The sequence below is a fragment of the Lepisma saccharinum genome, chromosome 25, assembly GCF_977018435.1.
Source record: "Lepisma saccharinum chromosome 25, izLepSacc3.1, whole genome shotgun sequence".
Classification (NCBI taxonomy): Eukaryota; Metazoa; Arthropoda; class Insecta; order Zygentoma; family Lepismatidae; genus Lepisma; species Lepisma saccharinum.
The window spans coordinates 49,982,319-50,005,736 of record NC_139253.1 but is presented as its reverse complement, the minus strand read 5'-3'; the positions used below and the strand labels follow the sequence as shown (position 1 = coordinate 50,005,736).

General features: G+C 37.2%; 1 protein-coding gene across 2 annotated transcripts in view; it reads left to right on the top strand.

Annotated features, from left to right (window-relative positions):
- Nab2 (Nuclear polyadenosine RNA-binding 2) overlaps positions 1-23,418 on the top strand; it is a 67,321-nt gene that overhangs the window by 14,780 nt on the left and 29,123 nt on the right. Inside the window, exons 4-7 of one of the 2 annotated variants that reach the window (XM_083111446.1) lie at positions 328-918; positions 8,638-8,966; positions 19,287-19,541; positions 21,029-21,149. In XM_083111446.1, coding sequence (XP_082967572.1) covers positions 328-918; positions 8,638-8,966; positions 19,287-19,541; positions 21,029-21,149 — 1,296 coding nt within the window. The remainder of the gene's footprint in view (positions 1-327; positions 919-8,637; positions 8,967-19,286; positions 19,542-21,028; positions 21,150-23,418) is intronic. The other variant, XM_083111447.1, reaches the window with a different exon arrangement.

The following is a 23,418-nucleotide window of genomic DNA, read 5'->3' as shown; positions in this document are numbered from 1 at the left end:
AATTTGGTAGTTTCTGGCACCACTGTGATAATGAAGGAAGGTGACTGATTCCAAACTGAGCACGGTAGATAGAGTTCCACATTTTGCCAGTGTGGAAATATATATGTGAGTCTGTGTATGTTTGTAATATATTATAGTTCAAAGGTTATTCCGGTGCTTTTATTTAATCAGATATTTCCGTTGGACTGCAAAACTCTCTTGTTAACTCGTGGACCCCCGGAACTTCAATGTGACAGCTACGAGGAATGCAGCAAACTATTATGTATAAATGTGATGCAATATTTGTATGACACACAAGTTTCTAATATGATGCTAATATTTTTACAGATGCAAAGAAAACAATTAAAGAAAAGTTAACTGAAAGAAAAAGAAAATCTTCTACGGGCGATAGTAATGGTGACCCAAAGAAGAAAAGAAAGTCAACAGAGAGCAAGGTCAGTGACAATATCCCCAAGAAATTAAAGGACAGCTCAGATGATGACGCTACCAGAACTTCATTGAAGGAAAGTAATGAAGAAAGTGTTGTGAAACAATCAAAAAGTGACAGTGAACCGAAGTCTGCCAAGAAGATGTTGGAAGATAGTGCAATAAGTGAGCCCGATACGAAAGAGTTATGCAGCCAGGAACAGGTTATTGTTAAACCAATAGTTCAAAGTGTCACAATGCAAAGTATCCCACTACCAAAGGAAAATCTGGTTCCCGCTAAGGTTCAGGAACCTGTACGTAAGGATCCTAGTGGGAATGCGCTAACTGATATCAAGTTAAGCAGTGTTAATGTAGGAAACACGGTGCCCCAAGAAGTAACAGTTGTCAGGAGGATAATTTCCGGTGTGCCGCCATTGAAACTGCAGCAGTTGTCAGTGGAAAGTGATGAGGAAGATCATGATTTCATTAACATAAAAGCAGATGCAGAAGCGGGTAAGTTAACGAAAATATAATAATATGATTGAAGTCATGTTGATACACTGATTTCCTGACTCAGTGCAGATAGTTTATTAATGTTGAGTTGATATTATAATATTCTTTATTGTTTTTTGCTTAATATTCTCTCTATTAGCCATCCCTTTGAATATGGCACTGGGGAGTGGTATTCTCTCAGGTCTATTGTCTAAATTGCCCAGAGTAAGGACAGTTACAATTTTGTACTAAACATATCCATTGCTGTATTGTTTAAGTTCACCTGCGAAGCCAGTTTTTTGTTAATAATTAACATCACCTCATGTAATTCATGGATTTGTGCTGTGATTAGCTAAATTTGCTTCCATGAGCCGGTTATACTTTGTTTTTATTTGTGCATTTGTGCATGTAGAACTACATAATTTTATTCAGCTATCTACATGTTCTACATTCTGCAATGCCATAAGAATGTATGATAACATGGTTCTCATTTGTGTTGCAATTAAGTATGCCTATCTGTGCATAAAGTAGACTTTAACAAAAATCAACAATGATTTGAAGCTTATCCTTGTACGGAAGCTGAGTAAATAGCTCATTAATTATGTCACTTGTTTTAGTTCACAACTATTATATAATTCACGAAAATACAAATCACTCACTCTAAATTCCGCACACTAAGGAACCTCGAAGATCCCTCAATGCAATGTCAACTAGAACTGGTCTATGTCATTTCCATTAATTTTGGATGCACTCATAAACCATTGCCGATCAGCCAACAAGTTTCTCCACACCACCATGATGCATCCACACTGGTTGTTTGGAGGTCAACAGCCTCTCTTCAACTCGTCTGCAAGTGATCAATGATGTTCTTGGCCTAGAGGGTAATTTCCCTGTCATATGCCACCCTTTCCCCTTTTCATGTAATAATTTGGCTTCAAAATTTCCCATTCCTGGTAAAATTGCATGCTGTTAACAATGGGGTTGCAACATTGATCTGGTTTGATGTGAGAAGTTCAGAGGGTAATTTCCCCGTCACATCCACCCTTTTTGCTGGCCCCTGTGGCATGGTTGGCCCAGGTGGCCCCAGCCCAGTTTTCCCCACATGAGTTTTTTTTTTTTTCTTCAGAAAAACCCACCAATAAGAAAACAGTCAAAAGTGTTTTTTTTTCAGAAAATATAAATTATTGTTTTAAATACTTGTGAGGTTCTAGGATTGTCAAATCTTTTTGGAAAACTTGAAAAGAAAGGGCTTAGCAGAGCATATGATACTAAAAATAATGAATGTAGTACAAGTCACAGTGGTTTTTTTCAGGCTATTTTCCTCAAGTCATGCTAGATATGAACTTTTAACAGAAATATAAATAATACGTATCCAAGAAAGAGGAAAAAAGTAGCAGAATTTTTAGATAAAATGTTTGCATTAATTGATGCAGCATTGTTGAACAAAGCTTATAATTTTGAAGTGTGGTAGCACTTTGGTTGTCAGTATGGGGAAAACCATAGTGGCACATTATCATTTCACGTGTGACGATCAATTGATGCAATAAATTTTTGCATGTTTAAACATTCGAATGGAGAATTGACTGCATCTTATTGAAATGTCATTAATTGTGGCATAAATAAATTGGAACACACTTTAAATGATACTTTTAATTTCACATCATAATGGGTTGCTTGCCTATGCAGGATAAATGTCATTTATGTCTGGTTAGGACATGTAAGTCGTACACCTTCATAATCTACCACAATTGAAGTTTTTTTTCTGTTTAGTGTTTTTTTTAAGGTTGTGGGGTCAAGTAAATACAGTGCATGTGTATACTCATAATTTGATAATTTTTTGCATTTTCAAACATATGTGTAGACTATTGTTTTGAGCTTTGTGCACGAAATCAGTATGTACTTGCACTATAATTTGACAATAAATAAAATTACCAAAATATGGTGCACGATTTAGGAGGAGCGTAAGTTTTTTTTGGATGGAAAATATTTCTGCAGCTAGAAAACTTGAGCAAAATTGGACAATGTGTTTCAAGATGGTGAATGAAAAACTGATTTGGTCCATGCTCTAATTGTTTTTCTTTTTTTCAAAACTGTCTTGAATACATTTTCGGAGTATAAGGAATGAAATTCAGTAAACTTCTAAAGCAATATTTCATAGTTTAGGAGAGGAGCGAGCGTTGGTAAAATTACAAACGTATTTATGATAACTGCGATAAATGTAAAGCTTTTCAGTTGCAAGATAACTTGAAGGATTGGTCTCACATTGTATATGAGAATAAATGAACATGTTTAAAGATAGTGGATGGCAGACTGATTTAACATATTGTGCTAGGCAGAGTGGTAGCGAAGGTGTGAAGAATTTTCATAGCATGAGACTGTCAGGGCTATAACAAGGCACTGGGAAAGGGTTGCTGCCATTTACTATTACTGGTCGACAATGAAAATAAATAGCTGTCAATTTATACTGGTATATATAATCTATTCTATAGAATGACCTAAACAAAAGCAAGAATTACAACTCCCACCCATTTGTTTTACATAAGATAAAACCCCGTTGGCCAAAGAAAAGAAAATATTTGAATTGTGAGTTTAGTTCAGTTTGTGCACGTTAAAAAATACTACTTGATAAATTTAGCTTCCACATTTCCTCTGTTCGTGAGGGCCTAGGAGACGAGGGGCGATAGTAGGAAGTGCCACTGCCAATACTGCAATCTGACTTGACTTATGTGCCTGGATCAGCTATCCTCGCCTACAGAACACTAAATTGTTCTGGTGATATGAGCTCATCTTCTCGTGTGCTCATCTTCTCGTGTTGTAGCACAACTCAGTGGAAGATAAATCCTCCCATCCACTGTACTCTTGTTTCGTCCACCTCACAAAAGGCACAAAAGGAGCTCGAGAACAACAAAAGTCCTTCTCCTTCCCACACTTAACACAGTTGCACTCCTCCTCTTGTCAGATTCTCAAACACACTCTTTGTTCCGGAAAATGCACGTTTTCCTCTTCCAACAAAATTTTAATAAAAAAAAAAGAAGAAAAACCAATCAGTCCGTCAGTTCTATTGCTCTTTGGCTCCTCTGTCCTCCTTTGGACCAATGGTCAACCGTCTTTCATGGTTCCTCTCCTTTTACCGGGTTTTGCACGAAAAAAGAAAATAGAAACAAAAAAGTCATTTCTTGGAGACCCCCTTTCACATAACACACACAACTGCCAACTCGTGTCCTTATTTACCCCTAACTTAGTTCCTGTACAAATTCTTTGTTGTAGCTTTAGTACTCTCTTATTAAATGTATAACCACCCTTCATTCCTATGCAATGGATAGAGGATTCAATTATTAATTAATTGTCCAAGGTATGAAAATGTAAAATTTTGTTATTTATATAGTGGTTTGGCTATACTGGGTCATGGGGTGTCGCTGGAGTGCAGAGTTGGGGTAGCTCTACGGCGCCTCTGCCTTCTGGGGTGACAAAGAAAAATAATAGAAACAGTCTAACTGAGAAGAACTAAGTAGAAAAAAAAATGATGGGCTTGCCAACAAGGAAAGAAACATGAAAAATAAAAGTATAATACTAATAATAATGACACAATAAAGGTGCGCAGTACAATATCTTGTGAGAGCTTTAAATTATGCTAATATTTGAGTAGATTATGTTTTCGTATTTTAAGAAACCCAAGTCTCAGCAATGTTACGGCATAACTTGAGGTTTAAGTTTTTAATAAAAACTCTGTAATATACAGTAATGTGTGTTTTAGGAAGGGTGGGGTAAGTCACCAATTTTGAAACCACGATAAGTGTAGCAAATTTAGAGGTTTTGAGCTGAAATTAATCACAAGTAAAGTGTAAATCACCAACCCTGAGACCTTCTGTAAACAAACCGTCTCACCGATTCGATGTATCACTCCCCGTCAGCTGATTCATGACCGCAATCATCTGCTGTTACACTCATAGTTCGCCGCACCTATTCATTTTATATAAGAGCCTGTGAATGTGAGAACCCGCTCTCAAAACATCAGACGAATATGCAGCCGCATATATTGTTACTTTCCTGGTCATTCTCTCTTTCATAACCCTTAAAACTGCAGACACTGACACCACTGCACTGGGATACCAACTTAACCACTTCTTTTGCTGGTTTCTCAGGATACCACTGATAGAACGTTACATAAATATTGAGTAGAATCTGTTTCTCGCTCCTTTTCAAAGGCTGTCCTTGCTGGTGCTTTGAAAACAAGCTAGGAGAACACGGAGACCTTCCCGCACACATAGAACTTGCCATGCTATTTTTCTAAGGACAAGTCAGGCTATATTACTAAGTGGCACTACTTCCTTGCTGTTTACATTATTATATTTAGAAAATAACCAATGTTATAAAATATCATTATGTACACAAGTCTCTAAGCTCATTGAAAGTTACAATGCATATTCCTACAAAATGTTCACATTTATCTTGCCTTGCCATGTCACCAGGTTATTTTACGAAGTGCACTATATTTGGCGGAACAAAAATCATTATTAGGATGCTTGTCAAAGTTTCCAACCGCAATAAATTTACGAACTTTCTTTGCCTTGTTTTGATTATCAATATATTTATTGGACTTACAGCATTGCATATGGCTGTTTATGCCCATTATATATTTTATTTACATAAGATACAATTTACATAAAATCTAGAAACAAATTTCAAATACACTATTATCTATATCAAACCTTAGAAATGTACATTACCATGTTATATCATTTTGCTTAAAGAGAAATGCAAGTAAAATATATTCAATTTGCATGTAAGATAGAAGCCAAATTTATGCTAAATGATTACTGGTGCAAAGAGTTAACCATAAAGGTGAAGCATTAAGTACAAAAGAAAGAGCATTGGGTTTAAAGTGAGACGTCATTTCCTGCAGCGTATCCCATACTACAAATTGGCTGATTTTTAACCTTACGTAATGAATCCTGTAACAACGCTGGATTTTTGTGTGGATTATTTTACTTCTATGAGTTTGCAATGCTTTCTGCATGCACGTGGTTTTGTTTACAGAAGGTCTCAGATTTGGTGATTTGAACTTTAGATACAGCTGAGGAATTATTTTATTTTGCGTTTGCGTTTGTTCAAGGAATTTCAAGATGGTGGATGAAGAATGAATTTTTCATATGCTGAAGTAGATTCCGAATTCTGATAACATTTTCAAATCTCTGCCTAAACTACATTTTTGGGGATTAAGGAAAGTGAGACTTTTAAGAATTTTAGGGCATCACTTAAGCCAGAGGTTCCCAAACTTTTTTTGTTTCACTGCACCCTTAGTGCTTCAAAATTTTTCCATAGTGCCCAAGTCAGAATGTAGGCCTATCTTGCACTTGCAATGCTCTGTTACTGTGGTTAGGTTGCTTGCCTTAAATTAAAAAAAATAAACATATATTTTAAATTCAGAAACATTTTGTGTAAATAAGCACATATTTGGAATAATCATATCATTGATTGAATTTCAGTAAAAATATTGGAACATTTTGCGGCACCCCTGTAAGCCAGCCATGGCACCCTAGGGTTCTGCAGTGCACACTTTGGGAACCACTGACTTAACCTATAGATTAACAATAAATGTTGTGAAATATAGTGTGTATTTGGCGAATGTTGGGAACCACATTGGGAGTCACTAATGTTTTGACCATGGAAAATGCAATTTTCAAAGCAGCCAGATATTTTGGAGGAGGAATAAGGTATTCCATTTGAACGAAATCAGCCAGACAATTAAATATGGCAGACTTATAATTTGGCATGGTTAATACATGTCTACTAGGAGTTATTTATGCTTGAAAAATCCAGAAAAATAATGGGAAAAGACAACTGTAATAAACTGATCAAACTGTATAGAAACAGATTTAAAATCTTGTGTTGTGTAGTATTTGAGTAGATTATTTAATGGCCAGATTATAAGGAAATGAAATAAATGAGATAATAAGTGTGAATGTACTGCATCAAAATTCATTCCAACATTGGCACAAAACTGCATTCACAAGATAATTTGTTTCATAAACTGAAGTTCAGAATGGAATATTCACTAAAAGTGTGCTGTATCTTGAAAAACATATGTTTTAACCCTTTCGGCGCAGAGAATGTATATATAAACTATATCATACAAACTCATACATATAAATACAGGGTGTCCCAAAAGTCTCCATACATAGGGAAAAATGCAATTGATGTTTCTTGCGCTAACCTCTCATGGTGGCTAAATTCACAGTTCCCGAACCATTGGATCGGGAGACGAGGTCCTGTGGAATGGGCACCCTGGTCTCCAGACCTCACGCCCCTTGATTTTTACCTGTGGGGACATTTGAAGTCCATCATCTACAACGAAAAAAATTGGGGATGTGCTTCATCTGAAAGCTTGCATCGTCGATGCCTGCACTCGTGTGACACCAGACATCTTGCTACATGTTCGGCAAAATGCATTGATGGCTACCACATTGAGAACATTCTGTAACACAACTGAGTAAAGTCAATTTTCCCTATGTATAGAGACTTTTGGAACACCTTGTAGATACTATCATTATTTATTTAGATATTTATATATTATTGAGAATTGAAATCACATTATAATATTGTTAGCTCCTGAAAAAGATGTATGTGCATATTAAAGAAGTTCAGCCACTGAAAGAACAAAACTTCTCATTAATTATAACAGTTGGGCTGAAAAGTTCGTAGGCTGACTCATAGATGGCGTTACTAGAATTAAATCCATGTGATTTTTACTTAGTACTAACCTTCAAAAGATACGTGTATAAATTTCACAGCTGCCGGATAATTAGTTCGTGAGATATAGCATTGTGAGTGAAGCAGCTTTTGTTATTGTGAAAAAATGGATAAAAAAGAATTTCGTGTGTTAATAAAGCATTGCTTTTTGGCGAAAAAAAATACTGTTGAAGCCAAGGCTTGGCTTGATAAACATTGTTCGGACTCTGCACCAGGAAAATCAACCGTTGAGAAGTGGTTTGCTAAATTTAAACGAGGCGAAATGAGCATCGAAGACGATGCACGCAGTGGACGCCCCAAAGAGGCTGTTACCGACGAAAACATCAAAAAAGTCCACAAAATAATTTTAAATGATCGTAAAGTGAAGTTGATCGAGATAGCTGAGACTTTAAAAATATCAAAGGAACGTGTTGGACATATTGTGCATGAATATTTGAACATGCGAAAGCTGTGTGCAAAATGGGTGCCGCGCGTGCTGTTTCATCAAGACAATGCACCGTGTCACAAATCAATGAAAACGATGGCAAAATTATATGAATTAGACTACGAATTGCTTCCCCATCCACCATATTCTCCAGATCTGGCCCCCAGTGACTTTTTCCTGTTTGCAGACCTTAAAAGAATGCTCGCTGGAAAGAAATTTAGCACTGATGAAGAGGTAATCGCCGAAACTGAGGCCTATTTTGAGGCTAAAGAGAAATCTTACTATAAAAATGGCATCGAAAAATTGTATGACCTCTATAATCGTTGCATCGCCCTCGAAGGCAACTATATTGAATAATAAAATCGAATTTTGTCAAAAAAATATTTTTTACTATGTTAGCCTACGAACTTTTCAGCCCAACTGTTAAGATTGTGCCACACGAACAATTTGTAAAGGTTTAAACTTAGAGAGTAAGTTAAGGAATATAAAGGATTTAATTTAATTTTCTCTAAACATTGTACAAATATAATAAGTTAGTTTCTTTCTATGTTCTAATATATTTACAGATGATCTCGTTAATGAATTATCTGAAGACCTACCAGTAGCCTCTGAACCTATTGTGAAAAGGATACCATTTACATCAGGTGTGAAGAGAGTGTCAGTTGCTCCTATTTTGAAACATTTAGCCCCTTCTCCAAGAAAAACTGCTGTAATATCAGTCCGACAGGCTGAGGCTGATCAGTCAACAGGGCCAAGGAGAGAGTCCATCTCATTTTCCCGTATGAGATTTAATGTTGCTTCAAGTGAGGGTTCTAGTAACATTGAAGGTCGTCGGGTAATCACACTGAAGGAAGCCAATTGTTTGGAACCTGTCACATCAACGACTCATGACCATGTAAGTATATTAAGGTATTCCTTATATATGTAGTTAATAACTTTAATTAGTACTTTTTCAGTTCTTATATTGTTCACTAATACTGTAATAGTTAATAACTAACAGTTATAAAATATTAGATGTGGGATAGATTAAGCCGTACTCTGTTGACATCAGTTAATATGGAAATGTTGATTTGTCTATTTATTGGTAAATTTCACTGATGTGACAATAAAAATCAAATCTCCGTACGCCACATGCCAGCAAATACATTTTAGTATATCACAGAAAACAAATAAATAGCATGATAAAATCATACTAAAATTCTGTCCGAGCTTTTGGACAAAATGTTTACAGCTGTCTCATTGTTAGATTTTTTAAAGAAAAAAATGTTATACTATGCACTTGGTCCAAATTTATTCGAATGTTCACAATGATTTTTTCACGATCAGAACATACCTAATGGTGATAATTGGAAAAATGAAGCTGTCATTTTGTGTTGCCATTGCTAGTATTCAAGATTGGCAACAACACTTTTCTGTAACACCAAGGTAGACTCTATAAGAAAATATCAACAGTCATTTGGGTACATGTTTCAATATCCGGTGGAGACACACAGTGGTTCAGATCCCACTTTAAACTGTAGGTCTAGTCCCAATTAACCTATTAGTGCATAAAAGTGGACTTAAAACAAAACTCAAACATTTGGCTACATCTGCACAAACTACACCATTTTTGAGATTTTTCTGGCATACTACATGCAAACATTAGCACCGAGAATAATAATAAGATTATTGAGAGGAATACTCAAAGTTACGGGAGGATGCAGGCAGATAGTATCATCCCAGCTAGGAAAATTTATGCAAAACATCGTCATCAGCTGCTCCATTTTCCCCATGTTAAAACATTGGAGTCCTAAGGCTGAACATTCCCCCATCTAACAATTCCCACTTTGAGCACTGATTTAAGAGAACGATAAATGAAATTACTTTCCAACACTAGCAGATACTTGTAACCAACCCAATATTTTACAAACATTAAATTAGGGATGGACCGATACAAAATTTTGGCCAATACCGATAAACCTCCAATATAAAATTTACCGATAACCGATATTCTACCTATCCGATATAAAATTCCAAATGGTCTTTGAGGAACCTGAATAATTCATTGACCTCCTTCATAAATGCATGTTTCGATGTGACTGCAGTTCAAAAGAAGTTGCACATTTAGACATTAACTTTTTTAAAAAATAGGGCATGGAGATTATCCTTTTGGATCCCAAGCATCTCGATCGAGATACCCAAATGTAAGCCTCACTGTCCCAAGCGTCTCGATCGAGACGCTGTGTCAAGGTCATAGTTTTTACGTTATAACTTTTCTATTTTTGGCTAGAATTTCGATTTTTTTTATGTTGTTCCTAACACATGTATTTAACAGAAATATGTTTTTTTGCATTTTTTTTTTGTCTTCATGAAAATGGAGGGGGAAAGGTGGGAAAAGGGACTTCTCTTTTGCATCTCTTTTCAAGGTCAATTTTTTGCCGACAAAGGAACACCGGCTTTGTTGTTCTAAAGCAATGCTTTTCACTCCCGCTTGTGAAATGCTTTCAATGAAGCTTGTTTATCAGTATCCGATGTCAAAGTGAAAGTTTTCCGTGAGGGCGCAAGCAGGGGGGAGGGGGAAGACTTGTTGCTGAATCTGCATTGTGAGAATGGAATTTTGAAGCGTGCTGAAGGAAACCTTTGTTTTTTTAACACAAGTGTCCACAAGTTGGGACAGGGGTTACCATGCATGTCTAAAAATAGAATTTCAAGCAGCTGCAAGAATCCGTGCTCATGTTTCACTGCGTTCTAGCTTTTCGTCCGTGAATGTTGTGCGTAGGTGTCGTTTTGTGCCCAAGTGCGAGGACATTTTTTGGGTGGTGACAATTTTTTAAAATAATTTTTGGGGGTTTTCTCCCTTCCCCCTCCATATATACGCCAAATTTGCATAAATTTTGCATTTTGTGCATTTTGACATTTTTTCGGGAGGGGGGGGAAACCATTTCTTTTTAAGAAAAGTATTTTTGAGGGGATTTCCCCCCTTTCCCCCTCCATATGTACGCCGAATGTGCATAAATTATATATCGTCTGAATCTGTGATTCATTCTGCGTACAATGGTATATCTTTCATATCTCTAGGGCATTTAGTTTCTGAGCTATAGTCATTTCAAGGTACCGCTGCATTTTGAAGCTTGAATCAGTGGCCATTCCTTTTGGGGGTACAACTCAAGTTACATTGGTCATACGACAATGATGCAAATATTTTTCTGTTTCTTACATGCCAGCGATAATTTCTATGTGCATTTTGAACTTTTCATATCCTTTTTTTCGGGGGGCAGGGGGGGGGGGGCAAAACCCCATTTTTAAAAAAAGTATTTTCAGGGGATTTACCCCTTTCCCCCTCCATATATACGCCGAATGTGCATAAATTATATATCGTCTAAATCTGTGATTCATTCTGCGTACAACGGTATATCTTTCATATCTCTACGGCATTTAGTTTCTGAGCTATAGTCATTTCAAGGTACCGCTGCATTTTGAAGCTTGAATCAGTGGTGTCCCGACCATTCCTTTTGGGGGTACAACTCAAGTTACATTGGTCATACGACAATGATGCAAATATTTTTCTGTTTCTTACATGCCAGCGATAATTTCTATGTGCATTTTGAACTTTTCATATCCTTTTTTTCGGGGGGAGGGGGGTCGAAACCCCATTTTTAAAAAAAAAAGTATTTTCAGGGGATTTCCCCCCTTTCCCCCTCCATATATACGCCGAATGTGCATAAATTATATATCGTCTAAATCTGTGATTCATTCTGCGTACAACAGTATATCTTTCATATTCTAGGGCATTTAGTTTCTGAGCTATAGTCATTTCAAGATACCGCTGCATTTTGAAGCTTGAATCAGTGGTGTCCCGACCATTCCTTTTGGGGGTACAACTCAAGTTACATTGGTCATATGACAATAATGCAAATATTTTTGTGTTCCTTACATGTCAGCGATCATTTCCATGTGCATGTCGACAGTGTCATGTACTTTTTTCTTGGGGGGAGGGTGGGGGAACCAAATTTTTTTTTCCGAAATTTTGGAATTTTCAGAGTTAGCCCCCTCCCCCCCGCCACATATACGCCGAATTTGCATAAATTTCATATAGTCTGAATCTCTGGTTCATTCCGCGTACAATGGTATATCACTCATCTCTCTAGGGCAATTAGTCTCCGATCTTCACTCATTTAATTGAAACTCTGCATTTTGCTCAAAATCGGCTCGGGACCGAGAGGCTTACTTGTGAAAATGGCCTTGGGACTCAAAAGGTTATCCATAAAAGTTGTAATAAGATGGCAGAAATTTTCACTGAATTATAAGATATTTATAAATACAGTAAAACCTCGTTAATCCAGACCCCGAAAAGCTGGACTTCGTTTAATCCGGACAGGCAAAAGGCAAGAAAAGTGTGATGCAGAGCCAGGTCCATTGGACACATCATCATAATATGGGTATCGCATATGTATGTACTGCACTGTATCCACAGTATTGCTTTACATTTTACTGTACTGTATAGTGTATTTAGGCCTATGCCCTTTAAATACACCATAATAAACATGTTTTGTTGCTATAAACGGAGTTTTAATGTATTTTCTACTGTTCTTTTAGGTTATTTAAGTTAATCCAGACTTTCGTTAAACCGATCAACTTATCCCCCCATTAGTCTGGATTAACGAGGTTTTACTGTATATAGGATCGGTAATTTTACTGATAAACCGATACACCGATATACACTGATACAATACCGTTTAAGCTGTCCCATCCCTACATTAAATAGAAATGAAAGGGAAAGGAATTATGTAATTAATATGCATCTAAATTGAAATCTAGCAGTGTCATTGTTTTTCCTGTGTTAACTCTTTTCATTGTTTTTCCTGTGTTAACTCTTTACAGGCTGTTTCAAAACTATCAAACTATCAGTTGTTGCCTTATCACTTCAGTATTATTAAACACTGCATTTGAAGCACTTGGAATGGATAAACAAAAAATACGTTAGAGTATTCAAATTGGTCTACTTACGCAAGTGAGTATGTATTCTTACGTGGACGACGTTTCGGAAGCTTTACTGCTTCCTTCCTCAGGTTGTCGTTTTCAGCTCGGAATATCAAGCCATGTCAGAGAAGTGTAAGGATACTGGGTGAAAGGTTCGGATTAAAAACACTTCATAGTGCTTGACCTATACAGAATTAAAACCACTTTGCTAAAAACCCCTTAAAACTCACATTAAAACATGTAAAAACCACCGCTACGGTAAACTAGAGTGGCCGTTGAGAGTCTAAACTCCCTGTCATGGTGAAGCGAGCGGGCAGATGGCGCCGCACAGCGGAGTGGTACTTCCCCTCCCACGAGAGATCCCTCCCCTCTCTATTTACTTCCCCTCGTCACCAATCCAAGGAAAATTCCCGTTCCACCTCGGCTGCTTTCCTTACTTCCGATGTGACATGGAAGCCCATCGGGGCCCTTTTATTATTCAAATTGTCCCACTTTTTAAAAAAACTAATCCATACGTCATCTAAATTGCCATCGTCCCGGTTCAGTTTATTTCTGTGTCCCGCGCATATCAATGCCGTTTCGTACACGTTCCTATCCAATTTACTATTACTTTTTTTGATAACCTCTCTTTTTATTATTTTATGCCCACTGTTTATTATATGCTCTGCAAGCCCCGTTTTCGGATCCCTTTCTTTGATGTTCTTATCATGTTGGGATACCGTACTGTAAAGGGCTCACCGAGAAAATTGAAAAAACAGTGAAAAAGTATGGTGTGAAATGCGGGACGAGAGCACCTAGAAATATTGAAAAGCATTTCACGGATTATAAGAGGGGGGTAAAAATTCGAGATAACCCTGATGAACAAAAAGGGGTGTATAGGATTGAATGCAATTGCGGGATGGAATATATTGGACAAACCGGCCGGAGCATGCGTATTAGATGGGGCGAACATGATAAGAACATCAAAGAAAGGGATCCGAAAACGGGGCTTGCAGAGCATATAATAAACAGTGGGCATAAAATAATAAAAAGAGAGGTTATCAAAAAAAGTAATAGTAAATTGGATAGGAACGTGTACGAAACGGCATTGATATGCGCGGGACACAGAAATAAACTGAACCGGGACGATGGCAATTTAGATGACGTATGGATTAGTTTTTTTAAAAAGTGGGACAATTTGAATAATAAAAGGGCCCCGATGGGCTTCCATGTCACATCGGAAGTAAGGAAAGCAGCCGAGGTGGAACGGGAATTTTCCTTGGATTGGTGACGAGGGGAAGTAAATAGAGAGGGGAGGGATCTCTCGTGGGAGGGGAAGTACCACTCCGCTGTGCGGCGCCATCTGCCCGCTCGCTTCACCATGACAGGGAGTTTAGACTCTCAACGGCCACTCTAGTTTACCGTAGCGGTGGTTTTTACATGTTTTAATGTGAGTTTTAAGGGGTTTTTAGCAAAGTGGTTTTAATTCTGTATAGGTCAAGCACTATGAAGTGTTTTTAATCCGAACCTTTCACCCAGTATCCTTACACTTCTCTGACATGGCTTGATATTCCGAGCTGAAAACGACAACCTGAGGAAGGAAGCAGTAAAGCTTCCGAAACGTCGTCCACGTAAGAATACATACTCACTTGCGTAAGTAGACCAATTTGAATACTCTAACGTATTTTTTGTTTATAGATAGTGAGTAACACGCACGGAACCAATATGTTATTTGGAATGGATAATGGTTTGTAACATTTAAACATGAACAAAAGGAAAAGCATACCATAGAAGGAATGCAAATTGACATCCATTTAATGTTTTAAACATGTCAGTCAATTGATAAAAAATATTATGTGACAGTGATTCAAGTTGAGTAATTTTGTTAACCCCATGTGGTGCGAAAAGAAAGGATGGATATGAGGCATTCCATTGTCACGTGTGGGACATGCAGACTATATTTTTGATATTAAAAGTAACTATTCTACTGATAGTTAAGCAACATTTTTCTTGCAGTTTCTGTCCAATGAAATATGAAACTTAACCTGTTGATTAAACAAAAGTACCCTTTAAATACTTTCCCAGATTTGTAGCTACAAGTGAACACTTCTGTCTCACGGGTGGGACAGACGAAACACTGTCTTCACGTAATAAGAAATTCATTTTAATTTCTGTGAATTGTTAAATGATGAAAAGTAAATTATTTAGACAAAGATAGAAGGTATACTAGTGGAGTTGAGGGGGGAAGTGTAACAGTTAGAGAAATTGATGTTATTTAGTATCACGAGTAGGACACAATACGAAACACAAGTAAATCAAAACGTTAAAATGAACGAATAATATGTAAAGTACCTTCTATCTTCTAACGTAATTACGTATAATACTTGAAATATTATGCAAATGACAATTTCAAATTGTTCACTCACATGATAGGATAAAGTTCTTCTTCTTGTAAGGTGCTACAGCTCTTTATGGGCTTTGGCCTGCTCAATTACTAGGTCATTCAAATATGACCGGGACTGATTTTTTTTTTTTACCAATTCCTTTATTGTAAAGTAAAAAAAAAAAAAGTAAAGTGCTCCCCTGTGCTTAGCACCACTCCATGAAGGCGTATAGGAGGTGTGGGAGTAACGGCCCACACTTTCTTGATCCGGTCGTGAGTGGGGGTGATGTGATCAGCATCATGCCCCTGACCACCTTTACCCCCCAGGGTTTCCCCCAGGTACCCATATCATGCGACGCTGGGTGGGCGCTGGAGCCGCTTCCAACGTTAGAAAAGTTCCCGGATTTGAACCGGCCGGGGATCGAACCCGGGACCTAGAGCATGGTAGTCAGACACGTTACCGACTGAGCCACCGCGACCACTTTATTGTGAAATACTTATTCGAGCATGTCACCCTTCAAAGTACTCCCCTCCAGAGTCCATACATTTTTTTCCAACAATCTGGAAGCATCTTAATGCCCTTTTCATAAAAGTTTTTCGATTGGCTCTGTATCCACTCCCGAACACTGTCGATGACGGCGTCGTTATCCGCAAACCACATGCCTTCAAAGTCTGATTTAAGCCTTCCAAACAGGTAGAAATCACTTGGGGCCAAATCGGGACTGTATGGCAGGTGTGGCAGAAGGTCCCACTTCAATTTGTGGAGGGTTGCAATAGTTGTTTTAGCTGTATGAGGCCGTGCATTGTCTTGAAGAAAACTACCTGCTTTCCACCTCTCTTCCTCTTGGATCGGATCTTTTCCTTCACTTCTGTTGTCAGGCATTCTGCGTAATAAGCTGCAGTGACTGTCCTGGCATCTGTAAGAAGGTCTACATGGATAACTCCCTGCCAGTCCCAAAGAAACGTTGTCATCACTTTTCCTACCAAACGGGCCCTCCGTGCTTTCTTGGGTCTGGGAGAACCGATATGCTGCCACTCACGTGATGACTGCTGGGACTCATTCTCATTCTCTTCCCTCACTGAAGTACTTACACCACTCAAACACACGGGTTCGTGAGAGACACACTTCCCCATACTGTTGTTTGAGCCTGCAAAATTTCAGATGGCTGGACGTTTTCTCCAACAAGAAATTTAATCACAATGCATTGTTCCACACTATATCACTCTAGCAACACTCAAGACATGACTGAGCAGGTTCTAACCTGTGCGGGAGGGAGGGTGGGAGTTGTGGCTCTATTCTTCCATGAACACACAACTGCTGCGCATGGCAGGTTGTTTGAAAAAAGAAAATCAGTTCCCGTCATATTTGAATGACCTAGTTAAAAAATAAAAGTTACGAATTTTAAAAATTGAGGATCAGGAATACTTGCACATGGAATGCCCCATATTTTTCTTATATACATGAAGACAGCAATACCAGGGTTGCTACGCGACTGGAAAACCTGGAAAACAGGGAAAAGTCAGGGAATTTGGTTGGTCAGGGAAAAGTCAGGGAATAGTCAGGGAATTTTGCATATTTTCTGGAATTTACTTGCATTTTGGAGTTGCAGGAGAACCAGTTACAAAATGAACGAACGGTTCATTTGCACTTTCGAATTCTGTTCTTGTGATTACAGTCCCCCCAAAAGATTCAGTTCAGAAACTTGTTCCTCTCAACATTATGACTTCTAGTGTGTTACATACAAAATTATGGTTCCTTCGCATTTCAATTCTATATTTATTCACTCTCGGATCTTGGATCCGTTCATTTTGCCACTCGTTTTTGTGAACCTGTTCAAGACCGGAATTTGGAGATGCATGAGATTTTTCCTTAGAGAACAAGCTACTCAAGACGAAACCTATGCACCAGCCATCCTCAGAATTTCTTGCGGAAAAAATGTTGCTTTAGTTTTGTGTGTGGTGAGGAAATTTTCTTTCTTCAAGAACACACCCGTTCGGAACCCGTTCTCTTTTCATACATGAAGCGGAGCAGGTTGGTGTTCGGATAGTTTATTGGTTTTGGTTCTGCAATAAAGCTTGAAGAGCAGAATTTCACGTAACTGTCTGTGGTTGACGTCACACTGGACTGGTGCGGATGCCGAGTAAAAACAAAGGGACTCACTACTTCGTTCCCCCGTGAACCCGTTGTGTGAATTTGAGTCCTTCGTTTGCGACCCGTTCAGAAGCAACTTGATCAACTAGTTCATTTGCTCGTTGTCGTAGTTTTTTACATTGTAGAGATGTGTTACACCTGAGAAGATTTTATGCAGTATCAGTGACGTCATTATTCGAATATGCATGTATTTTGTGCATGTAGAACAAATTTATTTTTAAAAACTGGTGCGAAATATAGGAATTAAACGTACGCTGGTCACACATTGTTGTTAGGTTAGGAATGTTGGTTTCATGCCGATAGTAATTTTACGTATTGTTTGCGTGTAGAATGAAATTATGCTTAAAAGTGGTGAAAATGAGCCCAAGTTCCTTTTGTTTTATTAAGATTTCATCATGCTACAAATGCAACTTTTACATGGTTCGATTTTGATTTATGTCTGTTAACACATACTGCAGAGTTTTAGCGATTAAGATTTTGTGAATATATGCTTTTGTGGTTATGTTAGGAATGTCAGGTTTGGTTGTCTTAGAATTAAAGTAAAGACCCTGAATGCACTCTAGTAAGGTTCCGATTTATTTCTACATTCATTCCCACTAGTTTACGATACTTACTGTCGCTTGTCAACCGGAGAATACCTTGTCCGTGGGAAGCGTGTATGATTGAGTAAGGTCATTTTGAAGTTGTTTTTTTTCTAAATAAATAACTTTTTTCGAATCCAAATAGTGCTCATTACTTTAAGGAAAGTTCAAATTTCGTGTCAGAATGATTGCCAAAATTCTATGATAACTAGTCTTCCCGCTAGGAAAATTTGAAGAAAAAAAATCATAAAACATTCGGAACTGTTACCTTTTAAAAGACAGATTTCGATGTTTTCCGTAATATAAAATTGGTTCCAGCATGTGGAAAACTCAAATAATGGAGATATTTGATTCCAAAGTATGACCCGCGTATATATATTTTTTTTAGGTGTATGGTTGGTCACCAGCCCCATTCAAGTTCTGAATTTCCGTAATATGTACTATTTTCAATAAATTAAAAAATATAATCATTAAACTTATTGCATATTTTCTAAAGGTACATGACCTAATTTTCTGTTGTTTCTCATTTGTATTGATATAGGCTAATTGAGGTTGTATACAGGTTACATTGTAAAGCTTTGATATATGCCACATTTTTTTATTGATTTTTTTACACCACCTTAATTGTAATGACTTAGTGAAAATGGGGAAGTACAATAGTTATTTATTTTTTCATTGAATAGCATTATATTAATCATTTGGTAAATTTTCAGCTAATAACTTTGTATATTCATATTCATAATAATTAACGTGCCTGCATATTTAATTGAAAAACATGAGGTTCAAAAGCAAAAATCATGACGACAAACATGTCTGGAAAAAAATTATTTCTGGTCTGGAAAACCTGGAAAAGTCAGGGAATTTCATAATCAAAAAATCGTAGCTATCCTGAATACAGAGCTCATTAAAAAAAAAAAAACCACCCTTCAGTTACAATGCTACCATGTGGAAACCCGATAGACTTTACTTATCTTGTTCATGTAAACAGTGACCAGTAACAGACTTATATGCAAATGCTTTGCTTGTAGAAGTAGTTTCACAATAAAATACTGCATAGTTTATATATGACAGATCTAACCTCAACCAGCTAGCTGCATTTCATGTAGCCAGTAAGGTACCAAGTGGAATCAATTTATATCTGTTTTTTTTTTTCTTTTTTAGGTTCAAAGAACTGCTATTAAACGTGTCCTCTTGTCCTGTGTGGGAGCAGTTGTTATGAAGAAGGATCAGAATGAAGATGAAGAAGAGTATGATCCAACGAACCCTGCTGTTGGCTCTGTTGCCAGTGTTGTGAGGGTGAAAGCAAGGCCCAAATTACCTGCATCTACTCAAGCATCAAAGAACTTGATCTTGAAAGCAATGGCAGAAGCACAGAAATCTGTTGCAAATGCTCCTGTGAGAGGAGATCCGAAAGAGGTTCGTGAAAGTTTTAAATATCGTATTTACGCATGTATAATGCGCATCCTGGTTTTTGATGGGGGAATAGCAACAAACAATTATATCTTGCATATAATGTGCAGTACAATTCAGATTCGAGAAATAGCTTTCTTAGTTACAGGTTATAAAGCTGTTCAAGCAGATCAAGAGAAGAATATCAACTTGTGTATACAATGAGCCTCAAACCCATGCCACCTCCCCCCTCTCTCTCCACTGTGTTTAGCATCCAAAAGCTTTCACTTCTGTAACCATAGAAGAATGTGAAACCAAAATTATATTATGTATTTGTAGCGGTCAGGAAGTTAGTTTCTATTATTTCTTGCCCAATAAATACTGTTGATACACATCCCATGTGATTGGAGGTGCATGTTCGAATTCTACCAGAACAATACCGCTCTTCTCGGTGTTCCATTATAAATGTTCCGTTACAAAGTGAAAAATCATGGGATGTGGCAATTTCACTTTTATAGTGTTTTTTTTTAAAATATATTAATACTAAATAAATCCAACGTGGTAATTTGTATTTGCGCCTGTTGGTATATACGTGTTATAATCAGTGACAGTGGAAACATGTCTGGTTTCATGTTGGCTGTCCAAATTATTTTGTGCTTAATATGCACCACAGTTTTGGGGGGCAAAAAAGCTTTGAAAAAAGTGCATGAGAAAATATGGTACTTTAATGTAGCATGCATTTTTCAGGGATCAAGGTAAAAAAAATTAAATTGCAAGAAAATCTAAAATCCTGCAAATTTTGATTTAATATTTTGCTTGATTGTGCCATGAAGAATCAGCGTCAAATTTTGGAAAACATAACATTTAGAAACGTAAGTCACAAAGACGAGGGCATCATAATACATTTTTGAATGTACTAATTTTACTCACTTGAGGCAAAATGGAAAATTTGTACACAGTCCGAAATAAATCACTGGAACTACTGAAACTAAGGAAACTTTTAAAATGTTTATATTAAAAGACTTCTGTGTACTGAAAAGTAAATTTGTTTGTACATTGAGACAGGTGGTTGACGATTGATGTCGGATTGGGTCAGAAGCTGAATTTTTGTTGTAAAATTAACACCAACAGTCATGGTATGAAATTGCCTAGGCCAATTGTAGAAATATTTATAAAAAATTACTTTTTAAGTTGAACAAAGTATAAAAGTACTTGTAGAATACATTTCATGTTTCCCAGCCATGATAATGTTCTACCTCTGAGCTACCAGTACAAATTATAACCTTCCTACAATTGGAAAAGTTCTAGGTATTCTGTAATTTCTCATTGCCATTTACTACCTTTAGACATGTGCCAATGTTGATACCTTTAATTTTAACATTCTTATGTTAGTTGTGAATTGGAGAAAATGCAGACGATTGTACATTTTCTCATTGACTTTAATTTTTTTTTTACTGTAGTGCAGTGAAACTTGCTGAAAACTCTAATGTGCATTTATTTTAACATTTTTACAGGCAATAAGTGGGCTGTATACCAGGAAATACAGGGAAAAATTTGGCTTAAGAAATGTGGAGAAAATAGCAGTTACTTTGCCCAATATAAGACCAGATCCAAAAGCAAAGGAAGTGCCATCAGGTATATCATCTGGAGGACATTTATGTTTATTTTGCTTATGTATTCAGCTAGAAATAATTATAACCAACCAACCAACCATTTCCTGTTTTAGATGTACCACGAGTCTCATGGTCGACTTGGCCGCAGAGTGACGGCCAGTGTGCCGTGCAGCAAAAGCATGTTGGCCGGCAAACTGAATGCAACATCAGCGTAATGACATGGACAGTTACAATTAAAATGAACACTTACATTGTTACAACAGGCGTTGGAAATGTTTTCCTCCTTCATCCACTCGTCAGTTCCTTTTCCGAAATTGCTTCAATTTCTCTCCTGATATTTCCTTTCAATTTTTTTAATGTATGGCTTCAGGTTTATAAGCTTGGTAGCTCGCCACACAGATGTCATGGAAATGTCTGTTTCTTGTGCAAGGCACCATAGGGTTTTTTGAGGAGTATGTTCCAATCATGCTCCAACGTCGCCTTAATTTTTCCTCAGTAAGCACATGCTGTTTTACCATTCACTTCTTATCAAGAACAGACCCTGCTTCCCTAAATTTGTTCACAAGTATTCAAACACTGTCTCTGTGTGGAACGGGAAGATATGGAAATTCTGCTGCAAAATGCCATCTAACTTCCCTACAAGAATTTGTCATGATGTAAGAGTTGTACATAAAAATTTGTTGTCTTAAATTGTACATATAGCATGGCATTATTAGACTGCAGAAAGGCACCAGTAGTACTTAAATTAAAACAAAACTATCAAAAACACTTGTTAACACCTTAACACTTCACAAACACGTGCAAACTCAACACCAGATATCTGGATAATGAAGCACTGATGTGGCAAGTCAGCGTACAGTTGTGGGTCTAAATGTGGGTAGATGCACTCTCACCCCCTGGCATGTTGCCCGCCACTCTGCGACCAAGTCGACAATGAAACTCACTGTATAAAGGATAAACTTCTCACACCATGTATTGACAATGTCATTTTGTTCCAACACAACACAAAACAGTACAATAAAAAAGACACAGAAAGAAGTCTCTCATTGGATGCTTCTAGCGACTATTCTACACTTGCTACTTCCCCCTACTGCAACCACTTACTTGATGTACCACTTTTAGCATATATTTTTTTAATATGCTGTTTTTGTTTTGTGTTAAAACATATTACATATATACAACTTTATGATGATTCTCTTCTTACAAATTTTTAAACTTATAATAAATCTCTAAACTTGAGAATGTGAATTGCGATGGGGTGAAGTATAGAATAATTTTTATTGTTATTGTCAATGTATGTCAATAATGAGTCTTTTTTTCATTTTTTTTCCGTAAGAAGTAGTCAAGCAAAATTGTAACTGAATTATAGAATGTAAATACAGTCAAACCCCGATTTTACGTTTTCAGGGGCCCGTAAATAAAAAACGTAAATGCGGGAAACGTAAAAAGTGGGAAAGCATAAGGGAGGGATGAAACTTAAGTGTCAGTAAGAAATGACTACACAATCGACTTTTTAGGGGTATTTATATCAAAAATTGTTTAACAACGGGATGGAAGTATGATTATGAATTTCCAAGGAAAAAACGAAGACCTGCTGTGAAAGTCAATAACGGATTAACGGGGCCCACTTTCGTAGGGTCGGTGGATGACTGCTTCTAACTGCCGTCTATAGGGTTCCTTTTTGATTGTGTGGGATATCTATTTACTCTGTAAACTGGTAATTAGTTTTTGAAGTGCCTGGTAATTAGAAGGGTAGCTGATCATTTATAGCTGGACATCAAGCATTTTTATATACTGCAATCAAAGTGTCCTGAAGACATGCAGAATTATTCAGATTTCACTTTGAGCTGCATATGTATCCAGTCCCGATCAGCCAAACAGCATGAAGTGAACAAAACAAGCTTTGTAAAACTTACGCATTTTCAGACATCACAATAAATTATCAGTGAGGCGTGCATGATTTTCGAAAGGGGGATGTTGTTACGTATACTTTTAATAGTAGTCAGCCCTCACTGTGCCATCTTTTCCTGCCTATGACGTTATTCTCGCCAAAAGGGGTGGGGGTATGACCCCCATCATCCCCCCCACCCACGTATGGGCACTCCACTGAGTGTTACTTACATCCTTATTAATCGACAATGTATTATTGGATTTAGAAGTCTTGTGGAGGGCAAACACCCCTTCCACCTATAGTTTTCCCGTAATTAAGGTTTCCTTTTTTTTTTCTTCCCGACAACTTTTTTAATATTGCGTGATTTATTTTCAGCACGAGAATGATTCCGAAGAAAACG